The sequence below is a fragment of the Chelonoidis abingdonii genome, chromosome 3, assembly GCF_003597395.2.
Source record: "Chelonoidis abingdonii isolate Lonesome George chromosome 3, CheloAbing_2.0, whole genome shotgun sequence".
Lineage (NCBI taxonomy): Eukaryota > Metazoa > Chordata > Testudines > Testudinidae > Chelonoidis > Chelonoidis abingdonii.
The window spans coordinates 207623044-207642966 of NC_133771.1; the positions used below are offsets into that span (position 1 = coordinate 207623044).

Here is a 19923-nt window from a genome sequence, read left to right on the forward strand (position 1 = left end):
CCCTCAGTCCTCCCTCACAAGTGAGAACTAACTGCTCTTCAGTACACAGACTGAAACACTTAAGCAGCATTTACTGTCTGGAACCAACAATTACTTTTTAATTGGGTTAGGATACCAGCTCATATTCTGTGTGTGTTTTCTTTATTGCATAGTCCTCTGTTCTTCAATCTTCTAAATTTTATTATCATTATTGGTACCATCACTGCAATTTATTATAGAATGGAACTGAAACTCAGTGTAGCTGTATGGATCTTTCCTACCACAGGTTTTAACTACAGGCTGGGCAATTTTCTGGAAAGCAGAGCGATGGGAGAAATTGGAGATGACTTCTAATGTATTCAAAGTCAAAAAATATTATCTTACTCTTTCATACATTATTTATTTATTGCCTTGCTGCTGTCGGTACTTGGTAATGTCTTCTCTATATGATACAACCCTGCTAACAAATTTATCTTGTACCAGATTTTTTTTCCCTTGGTATCTGAAATGCAAATTCAGTTCTAATCAGATCACCCCGTGTTTCAAGTCACAGAATATCAAGTATCCTCTTCCTGGAACAGCAGATCAATTCATCTCTCCTCCAAAATCCTCAGTCTCTCCATTCCACAATTAGCTTGTCTATTTTACTTTGTATGAAAAACCCCTCAGTCAGCAGTTTTAGTTAGTATTACTAAACTCCTGCTGCAGATCAATTCCAGAGACTGCAGCACAGTGCTAGGAAGAGCAGTTCAAGTCTATCATCTGACTTTTAAGTTAAGGAACAAGAAAATAAGTGAGACTGCCTAGAACAAATAACAAAATAATCTGAAGAAAATGGATTGTGAAGAAAAGACTTTTGAAGCTCACCTGTTAGTCTGCATGTGAATTTCACTGCATTCAAATCCAATGCATTTGGCCTTCTATCTTCATATTGCTCATATATATCACTAGTATCAGTTCAGTCATCAAAATACGAGTTTTGAGATTATGTATTTGGAGCCATGCATTGATATTTTGCTTAGCTTCAAGAACATCTACTGGAAGTATAGTGGGCCTCACAGCAAGTCAGAAGTAACTGTAGTCAAAAGAGTGACACCAGGGTAAAACGTGGGTAAATTAGATTACCAACAAGATTATAGTGTTTTGGAGTTCCTCCCCTAGAGTCTGCCTTTGGTTTCCATATGAAAGTTAGATCCTGTTTATAATTTATTTGGATGCACGATTCCTAGAGAGGGATAGGGAGCTCAAACACTGAGAGATCTTGAACTTATAATAATAATAAAAAACTCAAAAATAACTAAGGCTAACAAGCCAAACTGAATAAGGCTGGTGACAGAACAATTTTATAAGTCCTTCGAGTTAGGCTGTATTCTATTGCCAATATACTCTTACAGGCCCTGATCCCAAATTCATTGATTACAATGGGGTTTGGGTCAGGTCCACAGAAAGAGCCATTATGTTTCGTTATCATCACTCAGCTCAAAAGTATTACTTAATCTGAAAATGCTCCAAATGTGATTTCTTCAAGTTTCAGATTTTTAGTTCCTTAAACTAGTTTTAAAACTTTAACTGGAATTTATAGTTTTTGCCAACCACACTGTTGTGGCTTGATTGAGCAGCTGTCAACTGTTAGAGAATAAGTACACTATCATCCCGGATAGAGTAAGAGCAACTGTGGAAAGTGAAACATTTATATGGACACTAAAGTTTCTGAAGCCATAGCAATGCATCTGTTTTCATCAGCTGACCATTAGTCATCATTTTATCAGCAGGTTAGAAGGGTTTTCACAATAGTCAAGAATCCTCAAACATCATGGATTACAATGAATGCAGAAAATTACACAATGTGCCTTTCTCTGCTCTACTGTTATTTAAGGAAACGTTAGCATGCTGAGTCAAAAGAATATTTGCAGAGTCACAGCTGACTGGTAAATATTGTGGTACGCATGAGACACTCATTTTCTATTGGAGAACTGAAAGAATAGAACAATTTTAAGGAAATTGTGGACTATTGAATGTTGTCTTTTAGTTTATCCTGCATACACTTTTTTGTCATATCTCTTCCTCTTTTCACTCTCCTTCTACCAGAATGTCCCAACACACTGAACACTCAGACAACAGGGATAATACTGAATCTTCACCCACCAGAATTAATTTACATAGCACACGATGGGAGAAGAAAACATAATGCAGAATCCTCACTTTCTAGGTATAGCAAATACATTTAATGAATTTATTTAAATTACCGAGAACAGAAGGCTAAATGAGTTGTACCAGCAGCCTTTTACTTCGTACCACATCAAGTGATCGCCAGGAAAGTTCTCTCATATTATTGACATGTACCCCAGCTTCTTCCTACCTCTTTCCCTCAACGTTCCCCTGTTATCACACCCTTAATCTCATTACTCTCCACCAGTCCTCCCTCCTTTCCCCAGGCCTGATCCATAGCCTTTTCAGGTCTGAGGAGATCTTCCCAGAGATTTCAGAGGGGTTGGGATCAGTCTATCCACTCACTCCTTTCCTGATGAATGTTCTTCTTCTTTTCTTTTCCCCGCTCGCTTATTTACTCACCTCTTTTGCCATTCCAAATCCTGCTACTCCTTCCCCCATAAATATGAAAGAGAGATTGCACAGTAAGAAAAAAATAAAAATAGAAGTAGTTAATAAATGTGCCCGTCACCCCTGATCACTTTGTTTTTATGTTGTTTCCCTTTCTCCAACCCTTCACACTGTTTAAAATCTAAAAAGCCAGGTGACATATGAAGGAAAAAACACATTTTCCTATATGTTGATATAGTGTCTAGCAAAATGGGGCTTCAATCCTGATTGGAGTATTGTTGTGATACTAATTAGCATTATTATTATTAGAACACCACCACCCACAGCTGTATATTGTAGTTATTTTGTACAATGCAGTCGAAACAGACACAGTTCAAATACTGTTTACTTTAGGTACTTACATAACACTTATGAAAAGAACTCCATCCCTGAGAACCCAGCATTTTGAGTGGGTAGTATAGCCCTTAAAGTAAGTGGGTCAAAAAACAAACTAAATTATTGGGCCTCCTACTATATAAGGAAAATTCATTCAGCAGTCCCTAAGAACAATTCACAGAACTCTGGCATCTTACTTTTAAGATTAAATTGAATTTTTACATACTGTTTTTTAATATTATATAATAGTTTAATTATATTGAAAATGTTTTGCCAGAGTATCCCTACTAAAATAACCCATTTGATTTCACATATAAAATAGCCTTAATAGTCATACTAAAAAGAAGCAGAAGAATACATTCACTATAATTATATAAGGTAAGCCATCCCTCTAGAGATCTGGTTTGCCAAGCTAAGTGATATGTCAAAAGATATGCACAATATATAATGTAGGAAAAACATTCAGCTGCAAGACCGTTGATCTGTCATGACAGATTTTTATGAAAATCTCTTTTGTTTACTTTATAAAAGCAGTATCTTGGAAAACAGCAATCTTTTACATAAAGTATTCTTTATCCTTGCTCTCCCCACACCTTACAAACATACATATACATTCATATACATATGGATTTAATTACTCCCTAGAGTAGTAAAATGCACAGTCCATCTCCCATGGTCCTAAGGCAAAGGCCTAGCCACTATAATATCAACAACAGATTAAAAATCTAACTATACTTTATATTTTAAACCAAATTATTTACTGGAAAAGATAGGGCAAGTCTTATTTTCAGCTACAAGGATAGTCTAACAGAAATACTGATCAGCTACCTCAGGCCAGTGAAACTTACAAAATCATTAACCTCGGTAGCTATCCAAGTAAGCAAGACAGACAATCAGCTTTAAGAATGAGCCACAGGATCATCACTCGATATATAAGTTATTGCCAATATCCTCGAAAAGGTCTATGGCAGCTAAGCAATCAGAGAGCAACAAAATGAGGGGGGACACACAAAAATGAAATATTACTGTTAGAAAACCATTAATAAAATTAAGTTACCCTGCACAAATATTACAAATGAAACCACAATGAATCCACACCAAAATAAAGTGTCCAATTCTGTATTCTCAGGCCCAAGCAGATGTCAATGGCAACTTGCACATATCTGGGAACAGAATTTTGTTCTAAAATCACATGCTATTGTTATTACAGCATAGGTTGATGCTAGTATACAATCTGACAAAAGGAACATTTCTTTCAGTATAGCTACTCAGTCCCTTTCCACCCTGATAAAAAGATAAAATCTTTTTAGTATACTTCCTTCCCTTCATGAATGGAATGCTTTAAGAAGTGTAAAAATGTTCAACAGGAAAACTTTTAACAATGTTTGATGGTTATATTTAAACTAAAGGACACCAAAGGTTCTCTCTGCATTTATTAAGCAATGGCTGTGTGTTTGGTCCTGTACAAAACAGAGGTAAGACGTTCCCTGCCTCAAGGAGTTTGCAACCTATAGACCTTAGCCCTCAACAGCTCTCAGTGACAACAATGAGAAATGCAGGGGGCTGACCACTTATGAAAATCTGGCCCAAAATGTCCTGGCTGACCAGAGGAACATTTTAACCGCAATTATTCTAATCTCAGATATGTGGCAGTAAAGGTCTACCAATCTGAGTTAGAACAGAGCCCTAAATGTGAAAATGCAAGGAAGTCCACAGTGAAAGAAACCATCTTGGAGAAGAGATTTATTATTTTATAATATTTTCACTATAGCTTAAGAGTTACCAACTCAGATGTACTCTTTTTGAAAGGTATGACAGATCAACATATTATAAATAGCACAGAAGGTTGATTTATATTATGGCTACATGGCTTACCATATTTAGTTGAGTAGTTTGGCACGGATGGATGCAAATTACATAATTTCAGGAGAATTCTCCTTTTTAACCTTTCATCAATTTTAAACAAAAGCCCAGTGGTATTTTTTCTCAAGTCTATATAAAGTTCATGACTTTGCTTTAAGCCTGCCCAACCAAGGTTAAGATTTGCTTACTTATAATAGCACTAAAATATTTTAGGAGCATAGACACACACAGACATTATCCTAATTAAGTTCATATGCCGCATTTTTCAGTTTTTTTGATTCTACCATATAGCACACCATGAAGCAATGAGGTATAAGTATTGCTTAAAACTGAAAATACCTGCTCAAATTACTTTTCATTAAATGCTAGCTGTCACATATCACAATATACTATGGTTTCCTGCCAGCTGCCAATTGAAATACGTGCATTTAGGACTTAACTGTAGTTTTTGTAATAAAAGTATAAAAGCGATTTTACTGCATCAATTAACTTCATTTCATTTGCTTTTAAGAATCTCCCACAAAAAGCCTTATGATCTTCTTTCAAATGTGGACCAACTACTCCCTCTGCTGAAAATAATCTACCATTACATAGCAGAAAGATGTAAAAAGATCCTGTGAGAGCCCTCTGGTAGAATACATGTATGTTCATGTAAAGTAAAACTATGAAATATATTGTAGGCATTTTCTCTTTTTAAATTACATTTGAAACTATTAAGACAAAAAAGAAAGATGGGATAGTAAACTGTATATTCCAGATTCTGACCACCGCAGTATTTATAATGCTGAGGTGTTTCCTTCCTATTTTCACATATTACTCATGGGAAGACAAGCCAAAATATGTATATTTCAATTTTATACAATATTTATTGCAATAGTGGCACAATACTTCTATTATTTATTACTTTAAATTGTATTACAAGCCTCAACAGAGTAAGAACATGCTATCTTATATTGCCACTCTGTGTAGTGGAGCAGAAGCAATTTCTGGTCCGTAATGAAGAGCCTTTTGAAGGAAAATCTTCCCCAGAAAGTGGAATATAAAGGAGAAAGGGAGCAATCATATTTATATTCATTGGAGAAAATATCGTTTGGGAAGCAAAAACCCTTAGATGGAAATCTATGCCTAGTAAATAAATAAGTCTGAGAAAGGGATCTTACAGGTTTCAATTAAATAGAAAATTGCTTCTACAGCTATCCACCTGGAAAAACTTCGTGGACACAAAAAATATGAAACTAATTTATATTCCTATTCAGCATTCTGTACATGCCAGAAATTTGCCTTTGCTTCTCCAACATTAAAAAGAGAAATATTAGTGTCCCCAATCTATAGCACTCTGTGGCTAATGTGCTACACTACTGGTACCTGACTCATCCGGTAGCAATATGAAACACCTGTATGAGAAACCATTGGTTTGCTCAGCTGAGTTCTCATGATGTCATTGACACAGTGTGATTACCAAAGTGAATGGCTGGATAGAGTTGCAGTGTCTGTGCTAGATAGGCAATCCACACCACATTGCTGATTAGTGACCAAAGATCTTAGGACTCTATCCAGCACAAACAATCCAACTCAACCCAGCCGACTACCTTAGCAATGGCACTAGTGTTGATGACGCCAGGACTCAGCCGATCAAATAACTGGATTCCCATAGGCCTTCTATTGCTACTTTTCTACCAGTAGAATACCAGTGATGTATACTCAGGATATCAGCTACAGAATGCTATAAATGTGAAACATTAATCCTATCTTCCCTTGTAATGATGGGGAAGCAGACGCAAATTTCTGGCATATATAGTTGTCCTTGACCAAGGCATGGGACTCTATGTATAGTCAAGTTAGAGATGATATGAGGAGGAAAATGCTAAAAAGCTCATTGCATGATTTATGATTCTCTTTCCCTTGTGGAAGAACACAGCTTTGACTACATACCAGGGAAGACTAACTGGCTGGTCTCTTTGTTAAACAGGTTAGCTTCCCATGAAACCAGGATATGGCAGCTTAGATGACTGCTATATCTGGACGATCATGAATATTTTCTAACAACTTGCCAAAAAGTAAATCTACCTATCCACAAAGGAAAAATAAAAGCTCCTCTATGAAGAAAAATCTTGGAGAGGACCCCACCTAAGAGCAACATGCTGTTCTAATCACATAGAATTATATGCAAAGTTTAAAATACTCTTTGCATTTCTCCATTTAGGATAACAGAGAAGGAGGTCTTGAAGTAGAAGCAGATAATAAGATTGAGTGATTTTTTTACATACCCACTGCTTTGAGCTGAAATAGTTTGCAGGTGGGCAGAACTATACAATGCTGTGTACACGATACCGCAATAAAGACAGCACGAATCTTTAAATATTCAAATACTATATAATGAAATCATATATAAACAAACTATATACATAAATAAATCACAAAAGCATACATATATGCTCTTGTGATTTATTTTACACTTAATATTTTACAATGTGGTAATAAAAACAATTAACACCTGAACAGAGCTGCAGAAGAACAGGAAAGAGGACAAAAATAGGAATTATGAAAAAAAAGTCAAGAAGCAGTGACAGACCACAAGGAAAGTTTAATAATATGATTACCTGCAAAAAAACAACAAAAGTCTTAGAACTATAACATGAGTAGCTTTAAATTACACAAGCATAGTTTTTAAAATTTCATTCGAAAGGACAAAACCTCCAATAAAGACACTCTGCCAAGGTCCAGTGGTGTATATGTATACCAATTGCATTTCTATTGTCATGAATATAGTCTCGATTTTGTAAGTGAGAAATGCCAAGGGTTAAAATGTGCTATGCTGACCTGACACTTTATCATTAACTTAAATATCGATATACATAGATAGATTAGTCATATATTAAAGATTACTGTGGTAATATTGGTTATTATGAAAGATTTGAAGTTCTGCTTACCTTAATAACAAACTTGCTGGATGCCATGATTATCAGTTCAAACAGAGCCCCTAAAATATCAAAAAGAAGTTACAAATAAAGATCTGCCCTAGAAAAAAGAATACCAGATCTTTATACCAAGTGGCAAACAATTTTAGCTTCACTATTTGTTTATTCCATGCTCATGTTGCTTTACATATTGTAGACTCTGCTCCTACTGAAACTCTTACTCCACTTTGAGAAGATCAATCTAGCTACCTACTGCTGGTACTTTTATGGCCTCTGCTACCATAATATCTCACAATGTTTCATGTATTTATCATCACAACACCTCTGTGAGGTAAGGCAATACTATCCATCCTGATGTTGCAGATGGGAGAGAGAGAGGCATAGACAGACCAGTCTGTAGTCACACAGGAAATCCTTGTGAAACAGGACGTGGAAACCAGGTCTCCCAAATCTTAGGCAAGTGCCACAACCACTGAACTGTCTCCAGACCCACCCAACCTTCCCCCTGCCCTATTTTTCTTTTTTGCCTTAGGCCTGCCCTACCAGCTTCTTTTCTATACCAGCAATTCTTATCCCTTTAGTACTCGCACCCTAAAAATTACATCCATCACCACCACCTGTTCTATGAAAATCGAAATGTCAGTTTTTCTCTCTACAGAAGACCCTGGTGAAGCAGTTTAGGAGACCTTCGATGATTCATGATTCTCACTCCCTGAGTGCTCTAGTGATAATCCCAGAAACATAACCCTATCCAAGGACACATCCTGCAGGAGAAATTCCTTTGCACAGCTCTAAGAGAAGGGGAGGGTGAAGAAGAGGAGAGAAAAAAATGGGAAGACCATCCTTTGAAGTAATTTTCTTCAAAAAGAGAAATATAAACTACAGAGAGAGGATATCACCTGCTCAGAGTTGTCTACTCAACCTTGTATGATGGTTCAGGTGGTGGTTATGGATACCTTCTTCCTCTCTCCCCTCACAGCCTTTCATTACAAAGGAGTCTGTGGCCCAATAAATCCCTTTCTCCTCTACTCGGATGACAACTCCATTCCTGTCAGCCAGAGGCAGCCTATGATGGCTTGTATATTTCCTATTGTGCTCCATCTGAAGGGAGACTCTCATAGTTATGACACATCCCATTGCAGTGATGTCCTAACCGGGTCCCTTCAGAACTACACCATGGTATGGGATTCTAGTTTTGTACCTGCACTTGAGTCAATCGGGTTCATATGAGGTTAGTTAGGATCAGAAATTTAAAATGACGAAGAGCTCTTTTCACGAAAGAACTGACCAGAAGACAGGACTGGAAGCTCTAGTTGACAAAAAAGCTGCCTTGTTTATATTGTTTTGTTTAGATCTTAGACTATTAAAATGGATTTAGGGAATACGGTCAAAGATATTGCCGATGAGCATTATTTTGACTGCTCTACAGGAAAAATTGTAAATGAACCTGAAAACCTAAAATGGGTTCTGCTGCTTAATTTGGGAGCCCTGCTGAGGTTCTGTCCAGCTGCATGGACTCTGGCCCTGCTCACAGATCATTTTGAATTTGGATTATGTCCTCTATCCAATTATATACTAGCTGAGAGACAGTCATCAGTTTATTGTTGTATGCAGTGTTGTTGCAGTTGTGTCAGTCAGAGAGTATTAGAAAGACAATATGTATTTAACTGTGATACTCTGAGTATGTTTGCAGACCTGAAGAAGAATTCTGTATAAACTGGAAAATTTGTCTCTCTCACTAACAGAAATTAGTCCAATAAAAGATATTACCTCACCCACCTTGTCTCTCTATTTATCAGTTTAGGAAGAATTCATCCCTGTATTAGAAGATGAATACATTTTCCCTTTAACTTATTTGAACTCTTTGACACTATGGTCTGACAGCAGGTCACATAAATTTTACAGTCTCTTTAACTAGTGTCCTGGGCAAAGGTGTGCTGAAAGACTCAGTCCTCTGAAAAGAAAATCGGAGACTGCTCACTTTCAGAAGCCACTCACACCCAGAAGACGTTTGTATCATAGACTTATAGCTAAAATTTTGCCCCTCAACAATGACATAACAGAATACCTAATATTTCATTCGCTCTCATGCAGTTGCAGGGCCTGGAAGGTTTGATTATACTTGTTCCAATGGTCACAAAAGTAACTTTTGCCTTGATTGTGCTGATAGTAAGTCTCAGATCTTGAAATTTACATTAACTCCAAATGGTAATACCAAAAAGTCAAAAATACTAAAATGTTTCAATTTAAAAGGACACTGTGAACTCAAATTTTGCCCTCAAATTAAATTCGGTAACAAGAACAAAAATCACACGCTTTTACATACTCTGAAGACCAAAAGAAAGACTTACATTATGATGCTAAATTCCAATAGCAACCATTTGAAATAACCATTCCCATGCAGTATTTACACCCCAAACATTGCAGCTCTGACTCTGAAATTGCAAATGACAATATGCAAAAGTGAAAGTGATTGGGGCAACAATTCAATACTCTTGCCCAAGGAAATTTCTTATTAATACTTCAGTGATTTTCTTGCAAAATTAAAACCGAATTAGGCCCATACATGAATTTCACTGTTCAAGCTGAAAGAAATTCAAACAGCAAACAAAGGATCATAAATAGTGGAAAGTATACTAGGTTTTCAATATTCTGTTTGACTTAGGTAAAGATCATTTAAATTGAGAGCCTCTTTAAAGGTAACTGTTGAAAATTAAATGTAACTACCAACAAAACCATCACTTGTATTATACTTTGAAGTGGAAGAATGGACTACTGGCGTGATGGGGCTCTTGTACTGTATTCTATCTGTATACGGCTCAGCGTTTCACCAGCTAGCAAGCAGACAAAATTCTTTAATAAAAATCTACTCAGAGACAGACAAGCGAGATGCAGGTCATGATGCTGTGCTACAAGGAAGGGCCACAGTGATCATGCTTTCTCCATAATGTGGGTAGACACTCACCCTCACATAGAAGATTTCTGCTTTTTTGGCAGAGTTCGTCCTATCCAAACATTGGTGGAGTTCAGCAGATTTCCCACACCACGAACTAGGGAGAAGGTTCTGCTACCCTTGCAGTGAGTAGCATGTTATTCCCACTGAGTACCCCCTCTACATTTCAATGGAGCCAATCATGAAGTAAAGTGCTACTCGGCATAAGTAAGGGTAATAGAATCTAGCTGTCTCATTGGTGATATCTAAAGCTAGATTTAGAAACCATTGGGCCTTTACTGACAACTATTTAAATGGTATAAAATGTGGTTCTGACTAACAGTTTTTGAAATAGCAACTGCTAATCTAGGTCAGAACCGAAGCTGAAGGAAAAAGGCAACCACTGAAGCGAGAAACAATTCAGAATCCCAGCTTTCAAATAGTGCATACTGTTAGTGTATATCCCTGGGACTCACAGGATACCGTACCTTAAAAAGCTCTTCAGACCAGCAAAAAATACAGGCCAAGTAACAGAAAGGCCAGGACACTTTCAGCATCCCACAAACCATGGCCAATATAACCCTCGGCATACATTATATTATTTTAGATCTTTGTTTTGCACCATAAAGCTCTTGTGAGTCTGAGAATAGGACAGACATGTAAACATTGACTAATAAAGGGTCATCAGCAAGAGCTTGTTTAATGATCCACCAATTAAAAAATAAAATAGGAAAGGCAGTAGGAGGGAAACAATAGGAAAGAGTTCAATGTCACAAGATAGACTGTCACAGCAGGGGTTATCCAAACAGCTTGAATCATGACTGAAGATTGCTTAACCAATAAAAATCCCCATGCAACATAGGGGAACATGGGTTTATAGGCTCACTTCTTCTATTCTGAAAGGCACCATCAAGAGTCCTCTTAGCAGCAATGTAGATTACTTAGCAAACCTGTGGATTACCTTGAGTGACCAGTACCCCAGATAAACAAAGCATGAGGCTGGGAACACAGCCATGCGGAGAGGTGTGTTCAATGCTGCTCAGCAAATATGGTGCCTCTAAGCTCCTCTACTCTTAGAAGCACTGAGGCTTAAAAGACCACCCATGGTGCTGCAGCTTGGAGAACTGGAGGAGCAGCTGACGCTTCAATATTACTTCCTAATTAATGTACATCTGCCTAGGAAGAGGTGGAAACTACTACAAAATATGGCAGAGCATCCCTCCATCAAACACTCATTGTATTACAGATATCCCAAGAATCAGAGAGAGGCAGCCTCTTATCTGACTCCCCCAGGCTGCATCTTGGTGGTGATGCTTGCTCAGGTGCATAGAGGCATGGAGGCTGCAGCTATCACGCCCTGCTACAGAAAGTTTGTGGGGGGGTGCCTTCTGTCTATCATCCAAAAATATTCTGGTGTCAGAAAGCCATAACAGTCTCACACAGAACATTACCACAGAGACAAATTCCCTCACAGCATGCAGAATACATCAGTGGATTGAAAAAGAAATATGAGAAAATTCATAATAAGATATCCAGCTAATTAATTTACAGTTACATGAGTTCAGGTTCAAAGATGCCCTAATTTGTACAAAATCCTACTCTCTTCCTGCTCAGACAGACAGAAGAGAGTTTGAAGATAGAACTAACACAAATGACTCCTAAGGAGAACTTAGAAAAAAAATAAATCAGCTAAAAGATTAAAAATATAAATGCTGTATGAGCAGTCAGAAACAGCCACTCATCTGTCAGTGATGAGAAAGGAACGAACAACTGAAACATGAGAGGATGCTGAGCTACCTTACCCAGCAGTGGTGAATTGTTCCACCCACTGTAGGTAGAAAGGGGCTGGCAATACTTAAGACACATAGTTTTGGGATTCCCAGGCTAAATAAGACATGAGAGGGTGGGATCTAGTATAACTGGTAACCTCTGGAGTGAAAAGTGTGCTTCCAGGAACCAGTGTACATAGGGTGACCAGACGTCCCAATATTATTGGGACAGTCCCGATTTTAGGGGACTTGTCCCGCGTCCCGACCATACATCAGTCAGGACACACTTTGTCCCGATATTGGGCGACCGTCTGGTGGAGGACACAAGCCGGCACTGCCGGCACCGCTCACCTCTTCTTCCTCAGCCCTGGGGCAGCGCAGCTGAACTCCCAGCGCCCGCCAGCCAGCCGGCAGGAGCCTGCAGAGTGCTGCAGCCCCACTCCCCAGGCATGCACAGAGGCGGCGAGGTCTCTGCTGCATGCTGCAGGGGCGGGGCCTGTAGGCACCCTCAACCGTCAGAGAGCCCCCCCGTCCCTCGACCTGACCCGACCCGCGTGACCTTAGGAGCCAGAGGGACGGGACCTGCCTGCTGGATGCTTCCTGGGAGCTGCTCCAGGTAAGGCTAGGGACTCACCTGGCGCCCTGGCAGGCCCCTCTGGCGGGGGGGGGCCTCTGCATGCTGTCCCCTCCCTCCCCGAGGGGGGAGGTGGAGACAGAGCAGAGGCAAGCTGGTGCGGGGGGTGGGAGGAGGGTCGTGGAGCTGCCGATGGGTTCTCAGCCCCCACCAATTTTTCCTGTGCTCTGGCGGTTTTTTTGGATTTTGTTTTGCTCCGCTGCAGGCTTTTTTTCTTTTTCGCTCGCCTCTCCCCGCCGGTGTCCCGATATTTCACCTCTGTCATCTGGGCACCCTAAGCGTACATGACATGCCAGCAGCCTGTCTTAAGGTAACCAGATGTTCCAATTTTATAGGGACAGTCCCAATATTCAGGGCTTTGTCTTATATAGGCTCCTATTACCCCCTACTCCCATCCCAATTTTTCACACTGGCTATCTGGTCACCCTAGGCTGTCTAGACCATTAAACTCATCTATGTGCATAAATAAAAGCCTGTAGATATTATTCAGGTGATTAAAAAAACAGTCCCTTGCTCCCTCACAAAAAAGTCCACTTTTATTTATAGAAGTATATTTTTTTTAAAAAAAGGAAAAGGATCAGATGCATTGTTTTAATATGTAATTTGTATAACTACTGAAGGTGACGTAGTTAGGCCTCCAACTCAACTGATACAGAAGTGTTAGAAGCAAAGAAAGTTTCAGGAGGAGAAGAGCCTCCCTCACACATGATGACATGCAGAGTGAAAGGGAGAGCCGGTCTATTTCCAGCAAACAATTTGACTACAGTAACTCCTCACTTTAAGCCGCTCCAGTTAATGTTGTTTCACTGTTATGTTGCTGATCAATTAGGGAACATACTCATTTAAAGTTGTGCAATGCTTCACTCTTAGGTTGTTTGACTGCCTGCTTTCTCCACAGCTGGCAACCTCCCTATGCCGCTCCCCTCCCCACAGCACCTCCCACCTGCCAGCAGACCCCTTGGATCAGCACCTCCCCCTCCTCCCCTCCACAGCAATCAGCTGGCCTGTGATGTTTTTTTGGGGGGGGGGGAGGAGCGAGGATTCTGCACACAGGCTCCCCTCCCACCCCCGCCTCCCCAACGCCGCAAGCCAGCTGATCGTCCTGGGCAGGAGGGAGGAGCCAGGACTCAGCGTGCAGGCTCCCCCTCCCTCCCCTGCCTCCTGCCGACAGCAATCAGCTGGCTTGCAGCCTTTAGAAGGGAGGGGAGGAGGAGCAAAGACACAGCATGGGAAGTAAAGGGGGAGGAGGTCGGGGGGAGAAGAGGCAGGTCAAGGATGGGAGTTTGGGGGAAGGAGGGGTTGGGCGGGCTGAGGGTTGAGCCCCCCCTCGCCCCTCATGTTTGCAGAGTAGGGGAAGCTGCCGCTGCTGCGCAAGGGGCTTCTTCCAGCCTACAGCACCTTCAGCCTCCTTGCCTGCCTCATCTCCAGTGCCAGTGGGCTGTGCCTGTGTAGGGTAAAGCAGGGGCACCTCCCAACAGTATGTTTGTAACACACAGCACATGCACACTACCCCACCGCAGCACAGTATTAAATTGCTTGTTTAAAATTGTTTAAAATGTACGTAATGCCTTTTTTCGGCAAAAAAAAATTTCCCTGGAACCTAATCCCCCTATTTACATTAATTCTTATGGGGAAATTGAATTTGCTTAACATGGTTTTGCTTAAAGTCGCATTTTTCACGAACATAACTACAACATTAAGTGAGGAGTTACTGTATTTTAAGTTAGTGTGGGGTCCAGTGGATAGGGCCTTACATAGGGAATCAGAGACCTGGATTCCATTATGGCAATACTCTGCTGTGTGACCATGGGCATGTCACTTCAGACCTCTGTTTCTCCTCCTGCCATTTGTCTGTCTTTTTAGATTATAAGATCTTCACAGTAGAGACTGCCTCTTACTATGTCAGGGGTGGGTAAACTATAGCCCTCGGGTCTTTGGATCTGGCCCGCGGGATTGCCACCCCCTGCAGCCCCTGGTGCGGGGGGGAGAGGACTCTGTGCACTGCCCTCGCCTCCAGGCACCACCCCCTGCAGCTCCCATTGGCCGGAAATGGGACCTTCGAGGGAGGTACCCACAGGCAAAGGCAGCACGCGGAGCCCTTTGCTCCCTCTCCCCCAGGGGCCGCAGAGATACAGTGCTGGTCGCTTCCAGAAGCGGCACGGCGCAGGGCCAGGGGAGGCAAGCAGGGAGCCTGCCCTGGCACTGCTACTCACCACTGCCACCCCAGAGCCCGAACCACTCCTGCACCTCAACTCTCTGCCCTGAGACTCGGCTGCACCCCATACCCCTCCTGCACCCCAATCCCCTGCTTCGGCCCTGCATGCAATTTCCCCACCCAGATGTGGCCCTCAGGCCAAAAAGTTTGCCCATCCCTGTACTTTGTATATGTACAGTGCTTAGCACAATGTTGCCCAATGTCATTTGAGGTCTCAAGAGAGTACTGAAAAACAAATGATAGCTTATTTGTTCATTAATAATCCACAAACACTTCCTTTTTTACAAATCTGTGTAAAAGGATTACTTGCACAAACTACAACTTTGCTTCATATATTTACAATTAGTATATTTGCTTCATGTGTCTGGTCATTAAATTCACATACTATTGTCTATGTTACTTGGCTGTTTGACTCCCAAACCTACAGAGTGGACACAATCTGTACAAGCTTCGAGCCCATATGAACATACATGCATTGGTATTTGCATGCAAATATGTATTAATTCAAGTATTTGCAATGCTTTTCCTTTTTGCAAACATTATTGTAAATATCAGACTTGCAAATAAACAGGAAAAGGAATACCAGTGAAACAAACATGAGATTTTCATTCAAGTGAATGTTTGCAAAAACTTTTTGTAAATATTTATCCAATTCTAGCAAAAATTCCTTGTGAAGCATACAGTGGGACAGGTTCTTTACCACTAAAACTCTTTACCTGGAGGTTAAGTGGATAAGAGATTTAGAAACTGTAAATGGAAAGATTTGGGCATCAAAATCAATTGACAGCACCTGATACATTTTATATTTGCACTTGACATTACTGTGACGTTCTTCAGATTAAATAAAATGCTAGTAAGAAGAGACAGCAAGGTGCATTAAAATCCGGAAGGTGAAAGGCCTTGAAACTATTTATTATGTAAGCCTTGATGTGTTCAGTACTACACAGGATAAAATAGAGAATTTAACATTAAGAGTTGAAGCCGTATGGCAAATATTCGGTTGTTAAAATTATTCTCCTTAGAAAACAAGGAAGAAGAAAGCAGCAATAGACAGAAAATAATATTTTCTTAATAAGTATGATCGTCAAGCCCAGGGATGACCACTAGTATAAGGGAAATGATTGCTTTGAAATATATCTAAGGACCACAGCCAAAATATGAAGGGGCTTTTGGCACTAGATCAAGAGCTTGCCTTGGGACCTGGAAGTCCTTTTTGTATCTTTTAACATTATCTTTATGTAGGGTGACTAGATGTCCCAATTTTATAGGGACAGTGCCAATTTTTGGGTCTTTTTCTTATATTCCCTATTACCCCCCATCCGCATCCCGATTTTTCACATTTGCTGTCTGGTCACCCTACCTTTATGCCCAGCTGTGTGTAAACCTGAAATATGGAGCACTTCAGATTCAACTGTGCGCCTGAATATACCATTATTTAAGTAGAAAGTGTTATGGCATAGCAATTCAGCGAGAGAGTTATACAGTTAGGGCAAAATCCACCAAGATTAACTCAATTGTTAATCACAACAGCTCACCTGTGTTACAGACAAGCTGTCAAACACTGTTCCAAGAGAAGAATCAAGGTTAGATAAACAACATGTGGAATACATAAAAATATATAATAAGGAGCAAATTAGCCACACAGTACTTGAAATAAGATTTGTCATCTATGTATTCCCAGTACGAGGATGTAGTATGGAAGAGGACCATGGGGCCAGATTCTCAAAGGTATTTAGGTGCCTAAAGATGACAATAGGTTTCCAGTGAGATTTTAAAATCCAACTAGGTACCTAATTCCCAAGGGAATTAGGCACCTAGGCACTTCAGAAAATCCCACTAGGCACCTATCTGCATCTTTAAGTGCCTAAACACTTTTGAAATATGGCTCTTAGACCTTACCAACACTAACACTGGGGAAATCTCCCACTATTGACACATCATAATTGTGATGAACTATGAAATATATAACCATCGCTCAGGAAGGCACAAGAACCAAATGTATCGGGGAAAAGGTAAATGACATATTAAAGACTATGAAGACACTAGAGTAGCAATACATGGTACTGTTTAAATGCAGTAAGTGCACTACAGATGAGTTATAATGAAGTATTATAAAAAGACGGTGCTGTTGGGACCCTTTACCTAGCTACTTGGCTCTGAACATGAGTAATTAATGACAAAATGGCAATCCCTTCTTCTGCATTGTACTGAACAAAGCTTTATTTAATTATCTATTAATAATTTCCTTCTGCTAGAACTAGAAGCTGAACCAGCCTCTTTACATATGGCTCAAATAGCCCTAAAACAGATCGTATTTAATTTAATTAAATATGTCAGACAGGTTGGAAAAAAAGTAAACAATTAATGCCCCAGAAATAAACTACAGGAGATGTTAAAATCTTTTTACACGGCTAATTTTTTAATAAAGTGTCCGGAAACTTACGCAAAACAAACAGATGACCAAGAGCTTGATTGAAGCCCAATGAAATCAGTGAAGACTTCCATTGACTTCAGTGGCTTTGAATCAGGCCCTTAGTGTAACACAGGCATTGAAATTCCCTTTTTCTAATCACTGGTCCGGCAGTGCTTTGAAAAGGTTACTGCTCCTGAAAACATTTGTATTCAATAAAGTATTTCTAGCTCGGCTAATCTAGGACCATGCAAACCAATTATTCCCAGATTCATAGGACTGGAAGGGATCTCAGGAAGCCATCTAGTCCAGTCCCCTGCACTCATGGCAGGATTAAGTATTATATTCTAGACCATTTCTGACAGGTGTTTGCCTAACCTGCTCTTACAAATCTCCAATGATGTAGATTCCACAACCTCCCTAGGCAATTTATTCCAGTGTTTAACTACCCTGACAGTTAAGAAGTTTTTTCTAATGTCCCATCTAAACCGCCCATGCTGCAATTTAAGCCCATTGTTTCTTGTCCTATTCTCAGAACTTAAGGAGAATAATTTTTCTTCCTCCTCCTTGTAACAATCTTTTATGTATTTGAAAACTGTTATCATGTCCCTTCTCAGTTGTCTCCTCTCCAGAATAAACAAACGCAATTTTTTCAATCTTTTCTCATACATCATGTTTTCTAGACCTTTATTCACTTTTGTTGCTCTTCTCTGGACTTTCTCCAATTTGTCCACACCTTTCCTGAACTGTGGGGCTCAGAACTGGACACAATACTCCAAATGAGGCCTAATCAGCATGGAGTAGAGTCGAAGAATTACGTCTCATGTCTTGCTTACAACACTCCTACTAATACATCCCAGAATGATGTCTGCTTTTTTTGCAAATGTTACACTGTTGACTGTTCAGCTCTGCCTGTGGACACTGGAATAGACTTGTCTTAGAAGGGCTCAGGTTTTTTTCACCATCTTGTCATCTACCCAGGCTCTGGATTTTTCAAATCCATAGCTTCCAATCGACTCTGACCAGGATTTGGGAGTGAATGCAAAAGGGGCAGGAAGATTTTGGAAGAATTCAAAGGGGACAGACAGCAGTGGGGAAGTTGGGGAGGTGGATTCAAAGCGGGTGGGGAAGTTTAGGGGAGTGAATGCAAAGGGGGCAGGCAGCACTAGGCATAGGGCAGTTTCGGGATGGATGCAAAAGGGGCGTGGAGATTTGGTATGAATGAAAAGGGGGCAGGCAGCACTAGGAGGGTGGGGAAGTTTGGGGGCAGGGGCTGAATGCAAAGGCAGAAGGGATGATGGAGGAGGTGAATGCAAAGGGGATAGGCGTAAGAACAGCCATATTTGGTCACCAGTATCCTGTTTTCGGACAGTCACCAATGCCATGTGCTTCAGAAGGAATGAACAGAATAGGCAATTATCAAATGATCCACTCCCTGTTGTTCAGTCCCAAACGTCTGGCAATCCCAAGCTAGGGGCTTCCAGACCATGGGGTTGCATCCTCAAATATCTTAGCTTATACCCGCTGATGTACCTATCCTCCATGAATTTATCTAATTCTTTTTTGAGCCCAGTTATAGTTTTGACCTTCTCAACATCCCCTGGCAATGAGTTCCACAGATTGAATGTGCGTTGTGTGAAGAAGTACTTCCTTTTGTTTGTTTTAAACCTGCTGCCTATTAATTTCATTGGCTGACCGCTGATTCTTGCGTTATGTGAAGGAGTAACACATCCTTATTCAAGTTCTTCACACCATTCATGATATAGCCCTTTATAACGCCCCCCCATCATCTCTTTTCCAAACTGAAAAATCCTAGTCTTTTTAATATTTAATATAACAAATTGGGTTCATCTATATGTCTGATTATTCTAATTCAGATAGCACTGGGGGTGGTGTGGTTTGGGGGCAAATGCAAAGGAGGCAGGGAAGTTCGGGGGTGGGTGAATACAAAGTGGACAGGCCACACTAGCAGTGGGTTGGTTTGGGGGTGAATGCAAAGGGGAAAGCACCGGGGTGGGTCGTTTGAAAGGGAATGCAAAGGGAGCAGAGACAGGTTGGGGGCCATTCACTGCAGGCGGCAGGACTGAGCACTGAACACCAAGCAGCGACAACAGCTGCGGAAGGTGCGCAGAGCGGGACGAGAGCTGGAGGCGGGCAGGGGGGCATCGCGGCAGGGGCCCCTGGAAGTGTGCGGGGAGGGGTGTTTATTTTGGGAGTAGAGTATATTGCAGTAGAAACGGGCATATCCGCCCGAGCTGAACGGGCCCGG

The 19923-nt window shown here is 40.6% G+C and overlaps 1 protein-coding gene across 2 annotated transcripts in view; it reads right to left on the reverse strand.

The window, feature by feature from the left end:
- SLX4IP (SLX4 interacting protein) overlaps nt 1-19923 on the reverse strand; it is a 128529-nt gene that overhangs the window by 108514 nt on the left and 92 nt on the right. Inside the window, exons 1-2 of one of the 2 annotated variants that reach the window (XM_075064484.1) lie at nt 16780-16798; nt 7707-7756 (exon numbers count right to left, since the gene is read on the reverse strand). In XM_075064484.1, coding sequence (XP_074920585.1) covers nt 7707-7733 — 27 coding nt within the window. In that variant the 5' untranslated portion in view covers nt 7734-7756; nt 16780-16798. Of the gene's footprint in view, nt 1-7706; nt 7757-16779; nt 16799-19923 lie in introns of those variants that run through there. The other variant, XM_032800148.2, reaches the window with a different exon arrangement.